Below are 21,626 nucleotides of genomic sequence, written 5' to 3'. Positions count from 1 at the left end.
AAATCAGTGATTTAAATCATGATTAAAATCATGATTTAAATCGATCCGATTTAAATAGAAAAAAATCTTTTGATTTAAATCGTGATTTAAATCATGATTTAAATCGGCGTGATTTAAATCAATCCACCCTGGTTTATGGTCCATCATTTCAGTGATAATGGGGTGTCCAGACCCAGACGCCTACAAATCACAAGTTTTGATATATCAGAGTGTCAAGGGAGGAATTTTGGTGAAGACTGCTAACGGAGTTTTCGTTTGGGATATTCAGAGACTGTGCCGTATTAGCTGTATATCAGTGCCAATATATCAATTTATATAAGACAATGAACACACATCTACATTTTGATTATTTATATACACAGATATTCTTATTACGTTTGAACAAACAAGCTATAGCTTAGTGCCACCTCCACAAGAGGAACATGTTAACATTTTGTCAATGTTTATTTACTCCTTAAAGGGGTTGTCATTTTTTTTAAATCTTTGTTTTCTTGCTTAAATGCATGTATTTTGGAGTGAAAAATATTTTTTTTATAATTGAGTTTCATTTAAAAAAAAACCCAAAACATTGTTGCCTTCTGTAGCCTGTGCATTGCACTGTGTATTGTTGGCTGAGTTAACTGAGCATCTGTCAGTGAGCTCGTTCTAATGTTCTGGCTGCAGAGTTTCTGATTCTTATCTGACTTTTTCTGAGCTCCTCTCAGCTGAGATCACATCAGTATTGAATGTCAGGGGAAACAAAGAGCCTGCAAAAGCAAAATGGTGCAATATTTTGAATGAAAACTAATTGGAAACATGTTTTAACTCCAAAATAAAATGTCTCCAAAGGTGGACAAACCCTTTTTAAGACTTCCTTCTGTAAGAAAACATTTGGTGAAGGTATTAAAATTAGAGGAAATTTCAATCCTATTGAAAAGCATTACCACTAGCCTGAAATGGCTGATAACAGGGAGCAATAGCGAACTCAGATAGGAGACTGCAGATTCCTAATAGACGTTGGTGCTGTAGTTAATGGATGTATCATGTCTCACTGAGCAGTATGAAGTACTCGGCTGGGACCGGACCTCCTGTAGGAACGAGCTGCGAGTTTTGCCATCAGAAGCATCAGGTAGGGAGACCGCCCATTATGTGGCGTCCACCGGTCCTGCACCTGCCCCGTGTGACACTGTGCTTGTGTTTCAAGGTCGGAGGACCCATCTGGGCTGAGCCCCTCCATGATGTAACTTTTGTACAGAAACTTCTGACCGCGTCGGAGAAAAACCCAAAACGCTTTAAAACTTCGGACAGGATAGAGGGAGTGCTGAGCATGGTGACTGAGGTCAGAGAGCGCCCCCTTCTGGCCATTGTTTGTACAGACATGCACCTGCCACTTCTTTGTTATTAGGTGTAATGTAAGATTTGCCATACAGAAGCATTGGGAAAGCTGTTTGTCCGGCTATTCCTGGCAGAGCGATAATTCTCTCACCTGTCAGCTGATGGCATTTACACTTCTCTTCTCATCAGGAGCTGAATATCCCATTATACTACACCCTGGACAACCTGAGCAGCACCATCCGCTGTAACACTCCCTCCCTGCTGCAGTTCAGGTGAGTTTCTGATTTCCTTGCATTTCCTACATGCCTTCTTTTATGTTTTCAGCAGGGCTTGTGCAGCTCCTTTTATGTCTGCGTGCAGCTCCTCTTATGTCTGCGTGCGGTCCTCTTACATCTGCGTGCGGTCCTCTTACATCTGCGTGCGGTCCTCTTACATCTGCTTGCGGTCCTCTTACATCTGCTTGCGGCACCTCTTATGTCTGCGTGCCGCTCCTCTTACGTCTGCGTGCCGCTCCTCTTACGTCTGCGTGGGGCTCCTCTTACGTCTGCGTGGGGCTCCTCTTACGTCTGCGTCCAGCTTCTCTTACGTCTGCGTGCAGCATCTCTTACGTCTGCGTGCAGCATCTCTTACGTCTGCGTGCAGCATCTCTTACGACTGCGTGCAGCATCTCTTACGTCTGCGTGCAGCATCTCTTACGTCTGCGTGCAGCTCCTGTTACGTCTGCGTGCAGCGCCACTTACGTCTGCGTGCAGCGCCACTTACGTCTTTGTGCAGCGCCACTTGCGTCTACGTGCAGCGCCTCTTACGTCTGCGTGCAGCTCCTCTTACGTCTGCGTGCAGCTTCTCTTACGTCTGCGTGCCGCTCCTCCTACGTCTGCTTGCAGCATTTCTTACGTCTGCGTGCCGCTCCTCCTACGTCTGCTTGCAACATCTCTTACGTCTGCATGCAGCTCCTCTTACGTCTGCTTGCAACATCTCTTACGTCTGCATGCAGCTCCTCTTACGTCTGCGTGCAGCTCCTCTTACGTCTGCGTGCAGCGCCACTTACGTCTGCTTGCAACATCTCTTACGTCTGCGTGCAGCGCCACGTGCGTCTGCGTGCAGCGCCACTTACGTCTGCGTGCAGCGCCACTTGCGTCTGCATGCAGCGCCTCTTATGTGTGCGTCCGGGTTTCAGACACTGCTTCATATGGGCATTGTTTTCTCGTCAGTCAGATATCAAGTCCTTGAGTTGAGATGAATAAGACATGTGCATGATACCTAACGGGCATTTATCATTTAGCCACCTCTGTCAGTTCTGAGTGACGATACACAACCTCTTTTAACCCCTTATCTTCCAGGTCGGCCCTGCTGCATGCCGGGTACAAGGTCTCACTGTCTCACGCCTGTCAGAATGCAATAAAAACCGACGCGCCGCCCTCCGTTATCTGGGATATAATGAGATGTTGGGTAAGGGACTCAACATGTATCTCTTCACCTGCACAAATTTTTAATGGGTTTTCCCTTCCCTGGGCTGTCCTTCACAATTGTGGGGCTAACTAGGTGCCATTTTATTGTAGCCCACAGCTGTGTTCTGAGCTACAATTTTACCATCACCTTTCAAATAGTGCCCAGGGGTGAGAAAATAATCAGGGGCAGTGATAGTGAGTACAGGTCGGGCAGCCTGACATTGCACTACTACGACCAGGCTACCAATCTGTTCTCACAGCTGGAAGTCCCCGCCACGGGGCTGCTCTGAGCTCCAATGTTGGTGAGCTGAGCAGCTCCGAGCTTGCTGCTGAGCTCAGTGATCGACTGCAGCGTTGACTATGCAATGTTCATGCTGCAAGCAATAACAGTCACCAGGAGCAGCGGTGGAGAGTCAACCCTGGACCTGGGAAAGGCGAGTGAAGCACAAAAAATATATATCTGAAGGACAGGGGACAGGAGTTTTCCGAAACTGGAAATCCCTTTTAAAAATGTTTCTACCACCGACGATATCCTGCACTTTTATCTGTTACCGGGAAAGCTGGGTGACGACCAGTATGGCCTTTATTATTGGGGTTTTCTGGGGTCTTAATAATATAGGGACCTTCCAAGTTGGGTAGATGTCTCGGTGATCACCTCTTCTGCCCATATTGATTGTCAGCAAGCAAATTAGCTGCTGCAGAACCTCTTCAGCAAGAGAAAGGAGAGCTTCAATATTAATGAAGGAGTCACACAAGAGTCCCATGTGAAGCCATATTAACAAAGTCAGGACCTTTGACCATTCCTATTGACCTGACATGGAGCTATATACCGGAATATCAGGATATAGGGACCATAAAGTGCCAGATTATAGAGTTCTAAATAGATTCTATCCCTAATAGGAGCAACTGAATCCAGTTAAAAGGGAGAAACTTTCGGAGACGAGCCCGGCCCATCACATCCTCGGTACAGAGCCCAGGTAGGTGTGTGACATAACGGGGCTGTAGAGTATAATCTCTGATGGCCGTTTCTTATAACAGGAGACCCCCCCCCCCGCCCTCCCCATCTCTTCTGCGTTAATTCTTTGCAGGATTGAGGCCAATTTTGAAGTCAGACAGGACGCAAATCCGAACTCACGGCGGATGGGGCTAAAGAGGTTCCAGGAAAATCCGGAGGCCAACTGGGGACCAAAAGCCAGAGCCAAGGCCGGGTAATTACAGAGTCCGGCACGTCGGTCTAATGGTGGTGACATAACTGCTGCTGCATCGGTTGGGCAGGGCTCAGCCGCTGCCATGCTGGGTACACGTAGTGTGAGGGTAGCCTGGGCTATAGATTATTTGTTTAAATGTAATAAGATTATCTGTGTATGTTTATAATCAAAGTATAGATGTCATTGCATAATTATCTGTGTGTCTATATGACAATTGCACAGACGCCATAATGTATCTGCGCAGATAGATAATTTGGACCCGTCCTTTGGATTTGCCCTGAACAAAGACTCCCTTAGCAGTCTTACCTAAATTTCTCCCTTGACACTGGCACACAGCTCGTAAACTAGGCCACGTAATGATCGTGAGTCACATCACGTCTCCAGTCACATCCAAAGCTGCGCTCCAAAATCTATTACAGTACAGCTCCTAGCCAGTGGCTCTCCAGCTGAGGATGATGAGGGTTGTAGTTTTTTCTTCACAGTCCAAGGCTCCTAGTATTGTGTCTTACTAGAATCACTGAATTGTCTCCTGCAGGGGAGGGATATCGACGTCTCTGGACGAGAGGAGGAAACATAATCAAAACAAGAGAAAAGTCGCCCCGGAAGAGCCGAGCCTCAAACAGTTCACGTGCAAGAAATACAAGCAGGTGAGTGCTGAGACTTGTGGTGCGAGTACCTGATGTGTACGGTCATAGGTAGGTGCTGAGAACCACAGCCTCCAATACATTATATGTACCCCAGTAGTACTCATCCCCTGCCAGCAGAGGGCACTGTAGAGACCGAGCGGCTGAAGGAGCAGCCGTGTGCAAGAAAGGAATGTCACAACTTACCCGAATTTTTAACGCAACGATTCTTCAGGTCGGTGCGATTTCCGGTGGTACTAAACATGTAGTCAGATAATAAAAATGATTAATAAAAATTATGAACTTAAAAAAAAAAAAAAAATTACAGATCTCTGAATTTTATTTTTTTTTTGCGTGGCCAGCTGTAGTTTCTATTGGTCTTTTTGGAAACATACGTATGTCGTCTTTTTTTTTTTTTTTTCTGGTTACATCGATCTCATTGGTATGTTTTATTAGATACTAGCTGTACTACCCGGCTTCGCCCGGGTTAATAACTGCTGTTAACAAAATAGAATGTATTAACAAAAATGTATTCTGCACACAAAAACCACAAAACAGAAATAAATGTAATTATGTCTGTCTCCCCGTCTGTATATATCTCTGTCTTTCTCTTTGTCTGTCTCTTTCCCCGTGTCTGTCTCTTTCCCTGTCTCTTACCCTGTCTGTCTCTTACCCTGTCTGTCTCTTACCCTGTCTGTCTCTTACCCTGTCTGTCTCTTACCCTGTCTGTCTCTTACCCTGTCTGTCTCTTTCCCTGTCTGTCTCTTTCCCTGTCTGTCTGTTTCCCTGTGTCTGTCTCTTTGTCTGTGTCTGTCTCTTTGTGTCTGTCTCTTATCTGTCTATGTCTGTTTCTTTCCCTGTCTATCTCTTTCCCTGGCTGCATTGTGACACGCCAACATTCCATATAAGGGCGTGGCTGCGCATTCTTCTGAAGTTCTGGCTGCACTGTGGCTCCCAGCTTCATTCGCCTTAATGGAGGCAGGTTTTTTTGCGAATAACTGTAAAGAGTGGGGTTAAAATTTCCCCTCAAAACATAGCCTATGACGCTCTCGGGGTCCAGAAGTGTGAGTGTGCAAAATTTTGTGGCTGTAGCTGCGACGGTGCAGATGCCAATCCCGGACACACACACACACACACACACACACACACACCTTTATATATTAGATTTTCCTGCTTGTCAGTTTAAGGTAAACCAGAAGGCCAGGCATGTGATTGGTAATTAGAGTAACACAATCATTCCATTACACTTGGGCCTCCATTAAGCCATTGTTCTCTCAGCCACTAGTCCTTAGTACGTGGATGGGAATTGTAGACTCAGTGGAAACGACACCAAAGGGGATCTTACATGAAGTCCCAGGTGAGGGGGCTCTGCCTCAGGAAAATACAGTTAGGTCCAGAAATATTTGGACAGTGACACAATTTTCGCGAGTTGGGCTCTGCATGCCACCACATTGGATTTGAAATGAAACCTCTACAACAGAATTCAAGTGCAGATTGTAACGTTTAATTTGAAGGTTTGAACAAAAATATCTGATAGAAATTGTAGGAATTGTCACATTTCTTTACAAACACTCCACATTTTAGGAGGTCAAAAGTAATTGGACAAATAAACCAAACCCAAACAAAATATTTTTATTTTCAATATTTTGTTGCGAATCCTTTGGAGGCAATCACTGCCTTAAATCTGGAACCCATGGACATCACCAAACGCTGGGTTTCCTCCTTCTTAATGCTTTGCCAGGCCTTTACAGCCGCAGCCTTCAGGTCTTGCTTGTTTGTGGGTCTTTCCGTCTTAAGTCTGGATTTGAGCAAGTGAAATGCATGCTCAATTGGGTTAAGATCTGGTGATTGACTTGGCCATTGCAGAATGTTCCACTTTTTTGCACTCATGAACTCCTGGGTAGCTTTGGCTGTATGCTTGGGGTCATTGTCCATCTGTACTATGAAGCGCCGTCCGATCAACTTTGCGGCATTTGGCTGAATCTGGGCTGAAAGTATATCCCGGTACACTTCAGAATTCATCCGGCTACTCTTGTCTGCTGTTATGTCATCAATAAACACAAGTGACCCAGTGCCATTGAAAGCCATGCATGCCCATGCCATCACGTTGCCTCCACCATGTTTTACAGAGGATGTGGTGTGCCTTGGATCATGTGCCGTTCCCTTTCTTCTCCAAACTTTTTTCTTCCCATCATTCTGGTACAGGTTGATCTTTGTCTCATCTGTCCATAGAATACTTTTCCAGAACTGAGCTGGCTTCATGAGGTGTTTTTCAGCAAATGTAACTCTGGCCTGTCTATTTTTGGAATTGATGAATGGTTTGCATCTAGATGTGAACCCTTTGTATTTACTTTCATGGAGTCTTCTCTTTACTGTTGACTTAGAGACAGATACACCTACTTCACTGAGAGTGTTCTGGACTTCAGTTGATGTTGTGAATGGGTTCTTCTTCACCAAAGAAAGTATGCGGCGATCATCCACCACTGTTGTCATCCGTGGACGCCCAGGCCTTTTTGAGTTCCCAAGCTCACCAGTCAATTCCTTTTTTCTCAGAATGTACCCGACTGTTGATTTTGCTACTCCAAGCATGTCTGCTATCTCTCTGATGGATTTTTTCTTTTTTTTTCAGCCTCAGGATGTTCTGCTTCACCTCAATTGAGAGTTCCTTAGACCGCATGTTGTCTGGTCACAGCAACAGCTTCCAAATGCAAAACCACACACCTGTAATCAACCCCAGACCTTTTAACTACTTCATTGATTACAGGTTAACAAGGGAGACGCCTTCAGAGTTAATTGCAGCCCTTAGAGTCCCTTGTCCAATTACTTTTGGTCCCTTTAAAAAGAGGAGGCTATGCATTACAGAGCTATGATTCCTAAACCCTTTCTCCGATTTGGATGTGAAAACTCTCATATTGCAGCTGGGAGTGTGCACTTTCAGTCCATATTATATATATAATTGTATTTCTGAACATGTTTTTGTAAACAGCTAAAATAACAAAACTTGTGTCACTGTCCAAATATTTCTGGACCTAACTGTACCTCTACAATGTAAAGTTAGCTTTAGGGGGGCTCTATCCCGGGGGGTGGCTTGAGGAACATGGAACACTGACAAGTGGATGGGAGGGGTGTTGTTGCCAGCTGGAGCTGGATACACGTGCTACAGTCATGGTATCTATCATCTGAAGAAGCATAGGCTGTGACTAGACTACAGTGTGTCCACCACCATTAACTTGAGAACGGCGGCAGCTATAGGCATAGAAGTGGTGTCTAGGTATAGTAAAGTAGCCATGCGCTACACAATGAAACCTCTTATAGCACCACCTGTTGGAAAACAATGGAGTTAGCATTTTTATCTCAAAAAACGGAACGAGATAAAGAAAAAAAAGTGAATTACAAAGTTTTAGGACATCATCAATTCAATATGAATCGACACCTTGCATACAGAAATGCTATGATTAGAACGTGTAAAACTCACAAGGCTGCGGACGTGAAGCGATACCTCATGGAGACCTTCCTACAAGGCATTGGGTATGGTGGCTGTGTGGAGTGGCCTCCGCTCACCTGACCTGACCCCATTGGACTTCTTTCTGTGAGGCCACATCAAACAGCAGGTGTATGCGACCCCTCCACCAACATTGCAGGACCTACCACCACGTATCACAGATGCTTGTGCAAACGTGTCCCCTACCATATTGCACAACGTGCAGCAAGATACAGTATGCTGTGCAGAGCCCAGATGTGCATTGCAGCCGACGGGGGCCACTGAGCATCAAAGTTATATGAGCGCCATATGCGTGACCAGCATTCAAGAAAAAAAGTTAGCTCCTCCATACCATGATATACCACCCCCCCGAGAGCACAGTGTGGGGTTGTGTCACTACTGTATCCTCTCTGGTCTGTGAGGCAGGACATCTGAAGAGTGTTTGGGGCTTTCCAGACAGATTGGTCCTTGCCATCATACCCCTGTCCGCACGCCCCTCAGAGCCCGACTGTGCAGGGAGGGAAGACTGAACAGGTACCTTCCAGACAGCACCAGCGATGTCTGATAGTCTTCCATGTTCATCCTGCGAAGAAGGATTCCAGGATCTTCAGGACAGGTATCCCCTGCTCTATTGTTCTTCTCTTTACAATTACCGACCGTTCTCAAGATCGTGATAACCTGTCGCTCATGGAAAGATAAGCAGGTCTGCATGAATAGGATGTTATTGAATTGGGCCCAGGTCCCGGGAATATTATTTAGGTAGTATTTAGTTCAATTATTCCCAAATAATCTTTATTTATGATATAAAAATCACACCACCAGTGTACAATATAAATATAGTGACCAATTAGGTCGCTTGCATATAGACATATTCCAAGACAAATTGAAAGATAAACATCGATATTTATCAAACGTGAGGGTTCACAGATAAGGGATCACATCAGAGCCCAGGACTTAACTTAGGGGCCGTAATTCGGTTATTCAGGCAGCGCCACACAGTATGACGGGCATTGACGCGTTTCCCCACATAAAGGACATGTGTGGACGCCTCTCTGGACTGTGGCAGCATCATCTTTTCAGCATTGCCTGTCTTGCTATGGATCCTCTCTGACTGGCGCCATGGACCTGCATATCTGATACCATATCTCTTTGGCCTCCTGATGAACCACATGTCCTTTATGTGAGGAAACGCGTCAATGCCCGTCATACTGTGTGGCGCTGCCTGAATAACCGAATTACGGCCCCTAAGTTAAGTCCTGGGCTCTGATGTGATCCCTTACATGTGAACCCTCACGTTTGATAAATATCTATGTTTATCTTTCAATTTGTCTTGGAATATGTCTATATGCAGGCGACCTAATTGGTCACTATATTTATATTGTGCACTGGTGGTGTGATTTTTATATCATAAATAAAGATTACTTGGGAATAATTGAACTAAATACTGCATGAATAGGATCCCTTGTTTTGTTTCCTTCTCAGGCTGGTCACTGGTTTAGGACCAAGACGGACAGGCCTCACCTCACACTCCCAGTACCAGTTTCCTCAGGCTGAGCTTGTCTTCATCTGTCTTCTCTCTTTGCAGTTTTCTCTCATATGCTGGAAAAAAAAAATCTCCATTTTCTATGAAGATTCCTTTCTCAAGCCAGTTGCACTCTGCTGCCCAAACAACTAGTTGGTTGTTTCCATCTCTTCTTCTGCCATTCAGGAGTTATCATCCTCGGTGTCTAACATTGTTGCCTTGCATCATTGGGTCCTGGTTTCAGACTCCACCATGGACAGCTCCGCCGGGAGTTTGTATGTTTTCCCAATTTTCACTTAACTTACGCCAGTACCTCAGATTTTCTCTTCTACATCTATTCTTGTCCATGGCTGGACAGTACCGCTCGCACTCTTCTGCATCTCCAGTTTTCTTCATCGTTCCTTATGGGAGACCCAGACCATGGGTGTATAGCTTCTGCCTCCGGAGGACACACAAAGTACTACACTAAAAGTGTAGCTCCTCCCTCCGAGCATATACACTCCCCGGATGACAAATCCAACCAGTTCAATGCTTTGTGTTCAGGAGGTCACACACACACATGCATCCTCTGAATTTTGATTTTTGATTTCAAAGATTTGGAAGAAAAGCGGGTCCAATCTGGACTCCCGGCATGTCCCTTCTCACCCCACTGTGTCGGCGGTGCTGTTAAGGTTGATTTTACAAGGCTGGAGCCTTCACATGCCGCGCTCCTTCACCATCCCCTGAGGCTCTGGCTTGAAGTGGGAGCCATCACGGTTCTCACTGCTTTGCAGGAGACCGGTCTCCATCCGCAGCCCTTTTTCAGGATCCTGCCGGACGGATCGCTCACCCCCCAGGGACCTGGCACCTGCGTCTCACAAGCTAAGTACTGAGACGTTATTACCACAGACAGTGGTCTTTCCAGGGGTCCCTTGTACTTTATATGTTGGGGAGAGTGTGTTATCTGACTGTGTTAACATTTCCGGCCGGTTCTCCAGTTTTCACTGGAGAACCGCGCCGATGGTGCCTGCACGCTGGCCGCATGTTTAAATCTAGGCCCCGGCTTCGCCTGAGGCCTAGTTTCGATTCACTACCCCTGCATGTCAGTCATGCAGAGGGACAGTGTGGCTCCGCCCAGCGGCTGTTCAGCACAGGGAACGGACACTCCTCACTGAGGAAAGATTCCCTCCCCTGTATACCTCATTTGCCCTCCAGATCCTGCTCTCAGAGTAGGCCCCGCCCCCTCTCCTCGCTCCGGCGCCATTTTCTCAGCGTTCTCAACGTCTGCATAATGTGACAAATGGAGGCCTGGGCTGGGGGATCTGGAGGGCACAGAGATGTCCCTATGTTAAACGGTCTGGCAAGCCACAACCTCCGGTTGTGCAGCTGCTTATATACTCTGTTTATATACTCTGCTGGGGGTCATTCTGGACAGAGCCCCCACTTCTGCAGCATGTCTCACATCAGAGCAAAGCTGCAAGGCTGTTCTTATTATGCACTGCATGTAGACTCGTACTGCCTGTACCGAGCACATAACCACATTGTGATGCTTGCTCTAACATAGTGGTCTCTCAGCCTGGATGCTTGGTCCCTCCAGCTGCTCCGGCTCCGGTGGCTGATCCCCCGGTTTGGGCAGAATCCCTCTCTCCAGGGGACAGCTGTCCCGGACACTGCTGAGCATGCATCAGCCCCCTTCTCAGGGCGCTTCTGCTGCTACGGCTCGCTCAGCAAAGCTCACAGAGGATTCCTCATCTGGTCTCAGTCCCCGTCCTCCTAAAATGGAGTCGCAGGGTCCCCTTTCCTTCCTCGTCCCGCAGCTCTGATTCACGAGCTGTCTCGCAGGACGAGGAGGATCCCTTTACTAGGGGCTCGGACGCTACTTCATGTACCCCATTGATCTGTCCGAAGGTGACGCAGATGCTAATGATTTGATTGCGTCCATTATATTGGTACTGGACCTCAATCAGCCTGTATCAGGGGTGCATTCCACTCTGGCAGAAAGGCATTAGTATACCTTAAGAGAACAAGGAGTGTGTTCCTTAACCACTCCAGTTTGTCAGCCCACTGTGACCAAGCCCAGAGCCTGTCCTGACAGACGCTTCCCAAAGCGTGGTTCTGATGACTGTTTTCCCCTTCCACCAGAGGTGGTCAAGGAGTGGGCTCATTCACCAAGGGTGGACCCTCCGGTGTCTAGGCTTTCAGCCCGGACAGTTGTTTCAGTGGCTGACGGCTCCTCTCTAAGGATCCCACTGTCCGCCAGGTTGTCCTTCTGGCCAAATCTATATATGAGGCGGCAGGGGCCTCGTTCTCCCCATCTTTTGCAGCAGTGCGGGCTCTCAAAGCCATCTCTGCTTCTCTGGAGGAGATGCATCCCCTCACCTAGGGACTTTATGCCCGAAATGGTTGCCTTAACTTCCAGGCTTCAGTCTTTTCATCCTACGCCATGTCTGCCATGCTGGAGACTGTCACCGCACTGCGGTGGCCTCGGCTACTTCCCTCGCTATCCGCAGGCTCCTGTGGCTTCGAGAGTGGAAGGCAGATGCTTTTTAAGAAGTTCCTTGCTGGGTCCCCTTTGCTGGGACCAGTCTATTCGGTGAACAACTGGATGAAATTATTACGGAAGTTTTTTGGCAGGAAGAGTACTTCCATGCCACAAACCCAGGAAACCTGTCCAAGGCAGGAACCAGTCGAGGTTTCGTTCCTTTCGTTCCTCTAACTGGTCGTCCTCTAAGCCCTCGGCCTCGTCCACTAACTCAGCCAAGGTCCGTAAACCAACTGGCGCATGAAGCCGCATCCTCAGAAGTCCGCAGGAGCTGCGGCCACCAAGGCAGCCTCCTCTTGATTATCTGGCCGCGCCAGCAACGTCCTTGGTCGGTGGCAGGCTCTCCCTCTTGGGCGACGTGTGGTTTCAACACGTCTTCGATCAGTGGGTGTGGGTTACCATCTCCCACGGCTACTAGAATAGAATTCTATCCAGCCCGCCAAACAGATTTTTTCTGTCAACTCCCCCCTGCTCCAAGGCCGCCGCCTTCTCACAGGCCGTGGCATTCTTGCAGGCCAATGGAGTAATTGTACCAGTTCCCGACTGGGAACGGTTCTGAGATTTCTACTCAAATCTCTTCCTAGTCCCCGAAAAGGACGGTGCTTTCCGACCTGGATCTCAAGCTTCTCAACAAGCATGTCAGGTGCAGCATTTTTGCATGGAATCTCTGTGATCAGTCAATGACCCAAGGAGATTTCTTAGCATCCATCGACATCAGAGATGTCTTTCTGCTTGTGCCAACCGCAGTTTCTCACCAGCGTTGGCTACGTTTTGTAATCGGAGAGGAACATTTCCAATTCGTGGCTCTCCCCTTCGGGTTCGCCACGGCCCCTCGTGTATTCACAAGGTCATGGCAGCAGTGGTTGCGGTTCTGCACCTCCAGGGGTTGGTAGTGATTCCTTTCCTGGACGACCTTCTAGCAAGGCTTCATCCAGTGCAGACTGTCAGTGGAGTGTCTCGCTCACTCTCAGCGGAGTGTCTCGCTCACTCTCGCCACGCTTGCAAGTCCACTCTGACTCCGACCCAGGACCTTGCGTCCCTAGGGATGCAATTCGAGACTCTGCTGGCACTTGTGAAGCTGCCCTTAGTCAAACAGCAGTCCCTTCATCTGGCGGTTCGCTCTCTGCTGAGGCTCCGCCGTCATTCCATCAGGTGCTGGGTCAGATGGTGGCGTCAATGGAAGCGGTTCCCTTTGCCAGTCCCATCTGCGTTCCCTGCAGCTGGACATTCTCCGCTGTTGGGACAAGCGGACCTCTTCCTTGCACAGGCTGGTGGCTCTGTCGCCACAGACCAGGAGCTCTCTTTAGTGGTGGCTTCGGCCCCTCTCTCTGTCCCAGGGACGCTCCTTTCTGGCCCCGTCCTGGGTGATTCTCACCACGGATGCCAGTCTATCCGGCTGGGGAGCAGTGTTTCTCCACCACCGAGCACAGGGCACTTGGACTCCGTCCGAATCAGCCCTCTCAATCAAGGTGCTGGAAATCAGAGCTGTGCTCCTAGCTCTCGTAGTTTTTCACCACCTGTCGGTGGGCAAGCACATTCGAGTCCAGTCAGACAACGCGACAGCAGTTGCCTACTTCAATCACCAAGGCGGGACTCGCAGCCGCCTAGCAATGTTGGAAGTTCAACGTATCCTTCAGTGGACGGAGGACTCCAAGTCCACCATATCCGCAGTCCACATCCCAGGCGTTGAAAACTGGGAGGCAGATTATCTCAGCCGTCAAACCGTGGACAGCGGCGAGTGGGCCCTGCATCCGGCAGTGTTCCGGTCAATCTGCCGCAGGCGGGGCACTCCGGAAGTGGATCTAATGGCATCCTGGCACAACAACAAGGTCCCGGTTTACGTGGCTCGCTCCCACGATCCTCAGGCCTTGGCAGCGGACGCGCTGGTTCAAGATTGGTCCCAGTTCCGTCTGGCCTACGTGTTTCCCCCCTAGCTCTCTTGCCCAGAGTCCTGCGCAAGATCAGAATGGAGGGCCGTCTGGTCGTACTCATCGCCCCAGACTGGCCCAGGCGAGCTTGGTTCCCAGACCTGCTCCGTTTGTCCGTAGAGGTGCCGTGGCATCTCCCGGACCGGCCAGACCTTCTCTCACAGGGTCCGTTTTTCTGCCAGAATTCTGCGGCTCTCAGATTGACGGCGTGGCTCTTGAGCCCTGAATCCTTACGGCTTCAGGCATTCCTTCCGAGGTCATCTTCACTATGACTCAGGCTCGGAAGTCTTCCTCGGCCAGGATTTACCACAGGACTTGGAGAATTTTCCTGTCCTGGTGTCGTTCTTCCGGCCATGCTCCTTGGCCTTTTTCCTTGCCGACCATCCTGTCCTTTCTACAGTCCGGTCTGCAGCTAGGACTGTCCCTCAATTCCCTCAAGGGACAGGTCTCGGCTCTGTCAGCGTTGCTCCAGCGGCGTATCACCCGGCTGGCCCAGGTGCACACCTTCATGCAGGGCGCATCTCACATCATTCCGCCTTACCGGCGGCCTCTGGATCCCTGAGACCTTAATCTGGTGTTCACGGCCTTACAGAAACCCCCCTTTGAGCCTCTTAGGGAGGTTTCGTTGTTTCGTCTTTCACAGAAAAGTGTTTTTTCTGGTGGCCATAATTTCTCTCAGGAGAGTCTCTGATTTGACTGTGCTCTCTTCGGAGTCACCCTTTTTGGTTTTTTTCACCAAGACAAGGTGGTTCTCCGTCCGACTCCGGGCCTTCTCCCTAAGGTGGTGTCTCCTTTCCACCTTAACCAGGACATTTCATTGTCTTCCCTTTGTTCGGCCCCTGTGCATCGCTTTGAGAAAGCGTTGCATGCTTTAGATTTGGTGCGGACGCTCCGGATCTCTGTGTCACGCACTGCTGTTCTTAGGCGGTGCACCTCTCTTTTTGTGCTGACCACAGGTCAGCGCAAGGGTCTCTCGGCTTCTAAACCGACCCTAGCTCGTTGGATTAGGTCGGCCATATCCGATGCCTACCAATGTTCTCAGGTGCCTCCCCCGCCGGGGATTAAGGCGCACTCGACCAGAGCTGTCGGTGCCTCTTGGGCTACGGCTCAGCAGGTCTGTCAGGCTGCCACTTGGTCTAGTCTGCACACCCTTTCGAAGCACTACCAAGTGCATGCTCATGCTTCGGCAGATGCGAGCTTGGGCAGACGCATCCTTCGGACGGCTGTCGCCCATTTGTGAAGTTAGGTTTTGCCTACTTCTCTGTTTCTGTTTATTTCCCACCCATGGACTGCTTTGAGACGTCCCATGGTCTGGGTCTCCCATAAGGAGCGATGAAGAAAAAGAGAATTTTGTTTACTTACCGTAAATTCTTTTTCTTATAGTTCCGACATGGGAGACCCAGCACCCTCCCTGTTGCCTGTTGGCAGCTTTCTTGTTCCGTGTGTTTTCACCGGCTGTTGTTGTAGACAGAGGTTCCGGTTATTCCGGGTTTTACTCTATCTCTACTTATGGGTGGATGTCCTCCTTCAGCTTTTGCACTAAACTGGTTGGATTTGTCATCCGGGGAGTGTATATGCTCGGAGGGAGGAGCTACACTTTTAGTGTAGTACTTTGTGTGTCCTCCGGAGGCAGAAGCTATACACCCATGGTCTGGGTCTCCCATGTCGGAACTATAAGAAAAAGAATTTACGGTAAGTAAACAAAATTCTCTTTTTTGTACATGTGTTCTCATACGCCTCAAGTAGGAGTCTGCGCTCTCAGTGTTAACCGTAATGGAACAGATAGGGCTTCTTCCACTTGGCGGCGGTCTGTAAAGATGCCTCATTTGACTTACCTTTTTTAGCTTGCCAAACAGTTCTACAATCTCACGATCCGGTCTTGGCGTTCCCCTTTGGCTTAGCCACTACCTCAGTGTCCTTCCAAAGATCTTGTCAGTGGCATAACCATCCTGTGCACCAATGGGATCTTAGTCTCCCTTATCTAGTCTTTAGAGTTCAAGGCTTTTGGTTTTCTTCATAACTTTTAGTTTGGGGTCGCTTTTAATCAGGTCATTTGCCTCCTATCTCAACCCAGTGTCAAGTCATTGGATCACACAGTTTCTCATTTCACACAAGCAAAGAGTCCTCCTCTCTATAGAAAGGATCTCCACCTTTCTTAATCGATCTCTGGGACCTTCCGGTTCCATGTTCCTTTTCATCCTTTGCAAGACACTTTTCCAAAGCACAAGAAAATCTTGTTGGCGGTCTCCAATATATTCAGTAATGGTACTTTACTCCAGTATCTTCTACCAAGCATCTATTAAGACTACACCACGGCATTCTTCCTACAAGGTGGAATCCTATCATGGCAGATGCCTCTGGCCATGGACTGTACAATGTGTGCCGGTGTCTTCAGCTGCTCACATCCTTGGATCAATCTCTGGACTGCTGGCTTTCTACCTGCCAAAGGCCTTTCACTGGAGAGTGCTTGTCTCATCAGATGGTCTTCATCCATAGCTGATTATGGTGGAGTATTTCCCAACTTCTGATGGCATCCAGTGTGCTGCAGGGTTCCTCAATTCGTATTCAGCACCTCTGACCCTATAGAGGTGGTCTCTGGCGCTCTGGTGGCCTCCTGGACTACCCATCCTCCCGTTTTCTTTGGGCTTATAGAGGTAGACACCTCGTGGAAACTTCCATATCTGTTTCTCAGGGCTCACTTTTTTTTCTCCCCACCAGAATTTAATTCTCTCAGGTTAGTGGCTTTGCTAGGAAGTTGCAGCGCTTTTATTTATTTATTTTTTTTACCAATCAGGTCATCGATCATGATCAAAACAGGAAAGAATTTACGCACTATTCACATGCTAATAGCTCCTGGTCTCGCATTGACTACTTTCTTATTTCAGGGAACCTGGTACGTGCGCTCCACTCAGCTACTATCCAGGATTTGGTGATTTCTGACCATGCCCCGGTGGTGCTAGACCTAGCAAACATTTATCCCAGAGGAACGGACTATCTGTGGAGATATCCTTCCTTCCTTAAAGATAACGAAGATTTTTCCTTGAAATTAAAGGAATGGTGGACGGAATTTATGGTACATAATGATCAACATAAAGACACACCTATGTTATTATGGGACACGGCGAAGGCAGTATTACGGGGCAGAACGATAGCACATGTTTCCTATTTGAAGAAAAAGGCTCATCTTAAATTTACTGAAACCTCCCATAAATTGAGGGAAGCATATACTTCTTTTCAAAAGCATCCTGATAGGGACCATAGAGATAGATGGGTAATAGCCCAAAGAGCTTTTAATGAGTGGGCGGAAAAACGGGAACAAATGGCTAGGTCAATGCAAGAAGCTACATTACATCGCTTTGGAAATAAAGCAGGGAAAATACTGGCCAACTTAGCGAAAAATAGGATTATAACTCAGGGACCCATGGAAATAAAAAATCAAAAGGGGGAGATACACAAAAACCCTAAGACAATAATTGAGACTTTAGGCACGTATTATAGAAACCTTTATTCGTCGGAAAAGCGAGACAAATTTCCTGATAATAATCTTTTATCTAAAGTGACACTACCTCGACTCACAGAAGAGCATCGCACTTTTCTGAATGCCAAAATTACGGGGGAAGAAGTATTGGGGACAATCAACTCCATGCATAATTATAAAGCCCCTGGCCCTGACGGATTTACAGGAGAATTCTATAAAACAGTAAAGGAAGAGATCTTACCTACATTACTAGAGCTGTATAATAGCATACTAGACGGTAATGCGTCTTTCCAAAATAATAACCGGGCATATATAAAATTGATCCCTAAACAGGGGAAGGACCCGAAGGAGCCGGGTTCGTATAGGCCCATATCACTTATCAACCTAGATATGAAGATAATGTCAAAGATTATGGCAAATCGTCTAGCTATAATTCTTCCCCAACTGATTTCCCCAGCACAGGCCGGTTTCATTCAGAAAAGATCAGGGACACTAAATATTAGAAAAGTTCTTCTTGTCCTGGATAGGGTTAACCTTCGGCCTCTGAAAGGAGAATCTCCCGCTTTGCTTACAATAGATGCCGAGAAAGCCTTTGACAATATTGAGTGGTCATGGCTTTATAGAGTTCTAGATGAAATGCGTTTTTCGGGGTCATTTTATACCTACATTAGAGAAATTTACACAAATCCGAAGGCTCAAGTTTACATTCCAGGATATCTGTCAGCCCCTTTTCCGTTACTGAAAGGAACCAGACAGGGTTGCCCCCTTTCCCCATTACTTTTTAATCTGGCTCTGGAACCATTGGTACGATTGTTATCTACACATAGCACCTTCCAGGGTATTTCTGTAAATAATAGACAAATTCAGTCAGCTTTTTTTGCGGATGACATTTTGCTTTTCCTTTCGAATCCAGCTCAGCAGGTCCCCGAGATTTTACAAATTTTGCGAGAGTTTGGAGCGTATTCAGGCTTCAAGATTAATGCGTCAAAGTGCGAGCTCCTATACCTGGGAGGGACAAATGTTCAAACACGGGAGCAGAACCCTTTTGAAGGAATTACAGTGGCTAAGTCATATATCACATACCTGGGAGTTAAAATAGGTAAGGTTCCGGCAACCCTTTATAGTCTAAACTATCCACCCCTTCTGAGCCAAATAGAGCAAGATCTTAAAAGATGGCACGACCTTCCATTGAACATAATTGGTAGAGTCCACCTAATTAAGATGATGTCGATATCAAAATTAATGTATCATCTTCAAACACTTCCCCTGCTTCTCAAGCATAAAGATATTGTCCAGCTAAATAGAGCTTTTTCACACTTCATTTGGAGGGGGAAACGCCCTCGTATAGGGCTTAAGAAGCTGATGGCATCTAAGGTTCATGGAGGTCTGAGTTTGCCGAACATTCGGGGTTACAATATAGCCTGTTTGACTAGATATATATTGGATTGGATTAAAGGCTCTAGGCATTATTCAGCGTTGGAGCTTGAGAGAGACTATGCACAACCTTGGGATCTGGTGGCATTGCTTCATACTAGGCAGGCTAATCTCCCAGTGAAAATCAAGCACTCTTCCTTATTTAAAGACACGATTGCAGCGTGGAAGGCGTTGAGGAAAAACTACAAACTTCCCCATAAAATATCCAAATACTTGCCTATATGGGGGAATCCAGAGTTTGTGCAGGGGACAAGCAATAAGCTGTTTGAAGAGTGGAAGGTGCGGGGTATAAGGACTGTTGCTCATCTCTTGCACACCTCAGAGCCTAGATGGTTGAGTAGAGACGAAATTATAGCGCAGTATGGCCTGGGGCCTAACCAAGTAATCCAATATGACCAAGTGAGATATAGTATTATGACTCAGTTGCATGATGTGACCCAGGAGGTAGTATTTAACTCTTTTGATTGTCTGGTAAAGAACTCAATAACTTCATCATCTATCTCTTTTCTTTATGGAGCCATGCGTGATCTATTAATAGGACAGCACCCAGAAGGTTTATTTAAATCTTGGGAAAAACAATTTGAAGACCCGTCTATGGGGGTAAAAATTAGGGGAGGGTGGAATGCTCTTCGTAAATCAATTTTAAATGAGAATTGGCGAGAAACCCAATTTAGAATTATGCACAAGGCAATTTATGGTTTTAATCTCCCTCCATCAGCAACAAAGCCAGACAGGCTTACGTATTGCCCTAAGTGTAAGAGTAGTGGAACTGATCTCCTTCACGGGTTGTGGTCCTGCCCCCATTTGAGTCCATTATGGTCACAGATCAAAAGTTGTATACAAAAGGTGTGGGGTCTTGAAGTTCGGCTCTCACCTGGGTTCGCTATTTTTCACCATTGGGAGGAGGGGAACGATACCAAAGGGAAGATGACTAACCCACCCAGACTTATACATGTGATACTTCTGGCAGCCAAGAGAGCGATACTAAAAAATTGGTTGGAGTCTAGGGTCCCCGCGATTGAAGAGATCTTGGGTCAGCTCATGCATCTTCTTGAAATAGAAGGATTGGATGCAGAAAGGAGGGCGGATAGAATACGACAGCACTTTAACAAATGGAAGAAATTCATACTGGCCTATTGTACTCGGGAGGAGATAGTCAGGATTATGTCACCTTTCAAAGACACAGTCTGGTATCATACTGAAAAATTGAAGGATACATTGGATGGCTTGGAGGTGGGGGAGGAAAGGCCGAAAGCTGACTAAAAGGAGAGGGGGAAATAACCGATTTGAGTGGGACTTCTTTATTGTATGTCATTACCATGTTCACAAGGGTTCAATGGGGGGAATGATAAGAATGATGGGTTAAGGGGTCGCTGCTTTCCTTTGCTTTATCTTGCCATGTTATGGTTATTGATTTTAAAAATTGGTATGGAATTTGGGATGATCAAACATGACAATGTAATGTTGAATTTACAATGCTGAATTCGCTTATGCCAATGTTATGTTATTGAAAAATTTGAATAAAAATATAGTTAAAAAAAAAAAAAAAAAAAAAACAGGAAAGGCCCTCTTCTTTCTTCTTTTTGTGCTTTTCTCTTGGTAAATGCCTTTCCCAAAGGACCTTTGTCCGGTTTGTCCCTTAGTTCTCTCCTGGGTCCGGTTACTGCTTCAAGATCTTCTATGTATCTGGCTTACGTTCTCAGATTGAGATTACCTGAGGTGGGCACACTTAGTAATTTTCTAGCAGCTTCCCTTTGTTTTCTGGGACCTCATATGGTGTTCAACACTCTCTACAGATCTCTCAACAACTCCTCTCTAGTTATGTCTCCCTGTCCCTTGGAAGGTTATTCCCAATAACGATCACTTCCATGGGGTTTCTTCAGAACTAGCAACTCCGACTCATTGTCCTTTCACCTGGCTATGATGGTTCTGTGTCCGGTTCCCTCTTTTCTCCTCAGGTGGTTTTACAACCTCTCCCTACAAGGGAAAGCCTCTCCTTCCCCTTCTCTCTCTTCTGATGGGTCTCTAAAAAAATAATTGCATCTGGTCAGAGTACATCTGTGGCCCTTTCAGGCTAGGACAGAGGCCCTCAACCTCTCTGACCTTGAGAGAGACATTCAGCACAGAGAGAGGGTTGCGAGAAACATCCATCTTCTGCTCCTCTTAGGAGTAGTGACACCCAGAGGCTCCGCATTACCGATATAACGACAGCCAAAAGATTATTTCCATAGAAATCATACAGGCCATACCATGATCCAGGGGTTCCTACCTTACCCTTATACAGATCTGCTCTTCTGTTTGGGACTACTCACAAAAGTCCCCAACTGTAGACCTCCTCTTCATAGCACCAGGTCTACCAAAATGCTAATGCACCAAGCTGGAAAACAGTGGCAAGCCACTCAGCACGGGAGCCTGAGCCACGGGTTGTAAACACCTGGTCTAGGGCATCTTCGGTTGATAGAATTCCTGCTTGGTAATCCAAAGAGTCATTCTAGTGGTCTTCCTAACTTTAGGGCTACTATTGCTGTTTGATCCGCTCAGCTATTGATTCTAATTGGGCAAGGGAGCCAGCGCTCCCACAGAGTACCAAGTTCTACAGAGCACTCTTTATTCCTTCTCCTTGGCAGAACTACAATGGCTGGGTTCCTACCCGAGAATCTCACTTTCCT

General features: G+C 47.1%; 1 protein-coding gene across 5 annotated transcripts in view; it reads left to right on the top strand.

Moving 5' to 3' along the window:
- The window catches only part of TRMT1 (tRNA methyltransferase 1), a 48,952-nt gene that overhangs the window by 22,977 nt on the left and 4,349 nt on the right, over positions 1-21,626 (top strand). For 3 of the 5 annotated variants that reach the window (XM_075346616.1, XM_075346614.1, XM_075346615.1), the window contains exons 10-17: positions 1,039-1,108; positions 1,184-1,318; positions 1,504-1,586; positions 2,655-2,763; positions 3,663-3,739; positions 3,851-3,970; positions 4,506-4,617; positions 4,715-4,893. In XM_075346616.1, coding sequence (XP_075202731.1) covers positions 1,039-1,108; positions 1,184-1,318; positions 1,504-1,586; positions 2,655-2,763; positions 3,663-3,739; positions 3,851-3,970; positions 4,506-4,617; positions 4,715-4,870 — 862 coding nt within the window. In that variant the 3' untranslated portion in view covers positions 4,871-4,893. Of the gene's footprint in view, positions 1-1,038; positions 1,109-1,183; positions 1,319-1,503; positions 1,587-2,654; positions 2,764-3,662; positions 3,740-3,850; positions 3,971-4,505; positions 4,618-4,711; positions 4,894-21,626 lie in introns of those variants that run through there. The other 2 variants (XM_075346618.1, XM_075346617.1) reach the window with 2 other exon arrangements.

This window comes from Anomaloglossus baeobatrachus, chromosome 4, assembly GCF_048569485.1.
Source record: "Anomaloglossus baeobatrachus isolate aAnoBae1 chromosome 4, aAnoBae1.hap1, whole genome shotgun sequence".
Taxonomy (NCBI): Eukaryota; Metazoa; Chordata; class Amphibia; order Anura; family Aromobatidae; genus Anomaloglossus; species Anomaloglossus baeobatrachus.
This window is presented reverse-complemented; position numbering and strand designations above follow the sequence as displayed.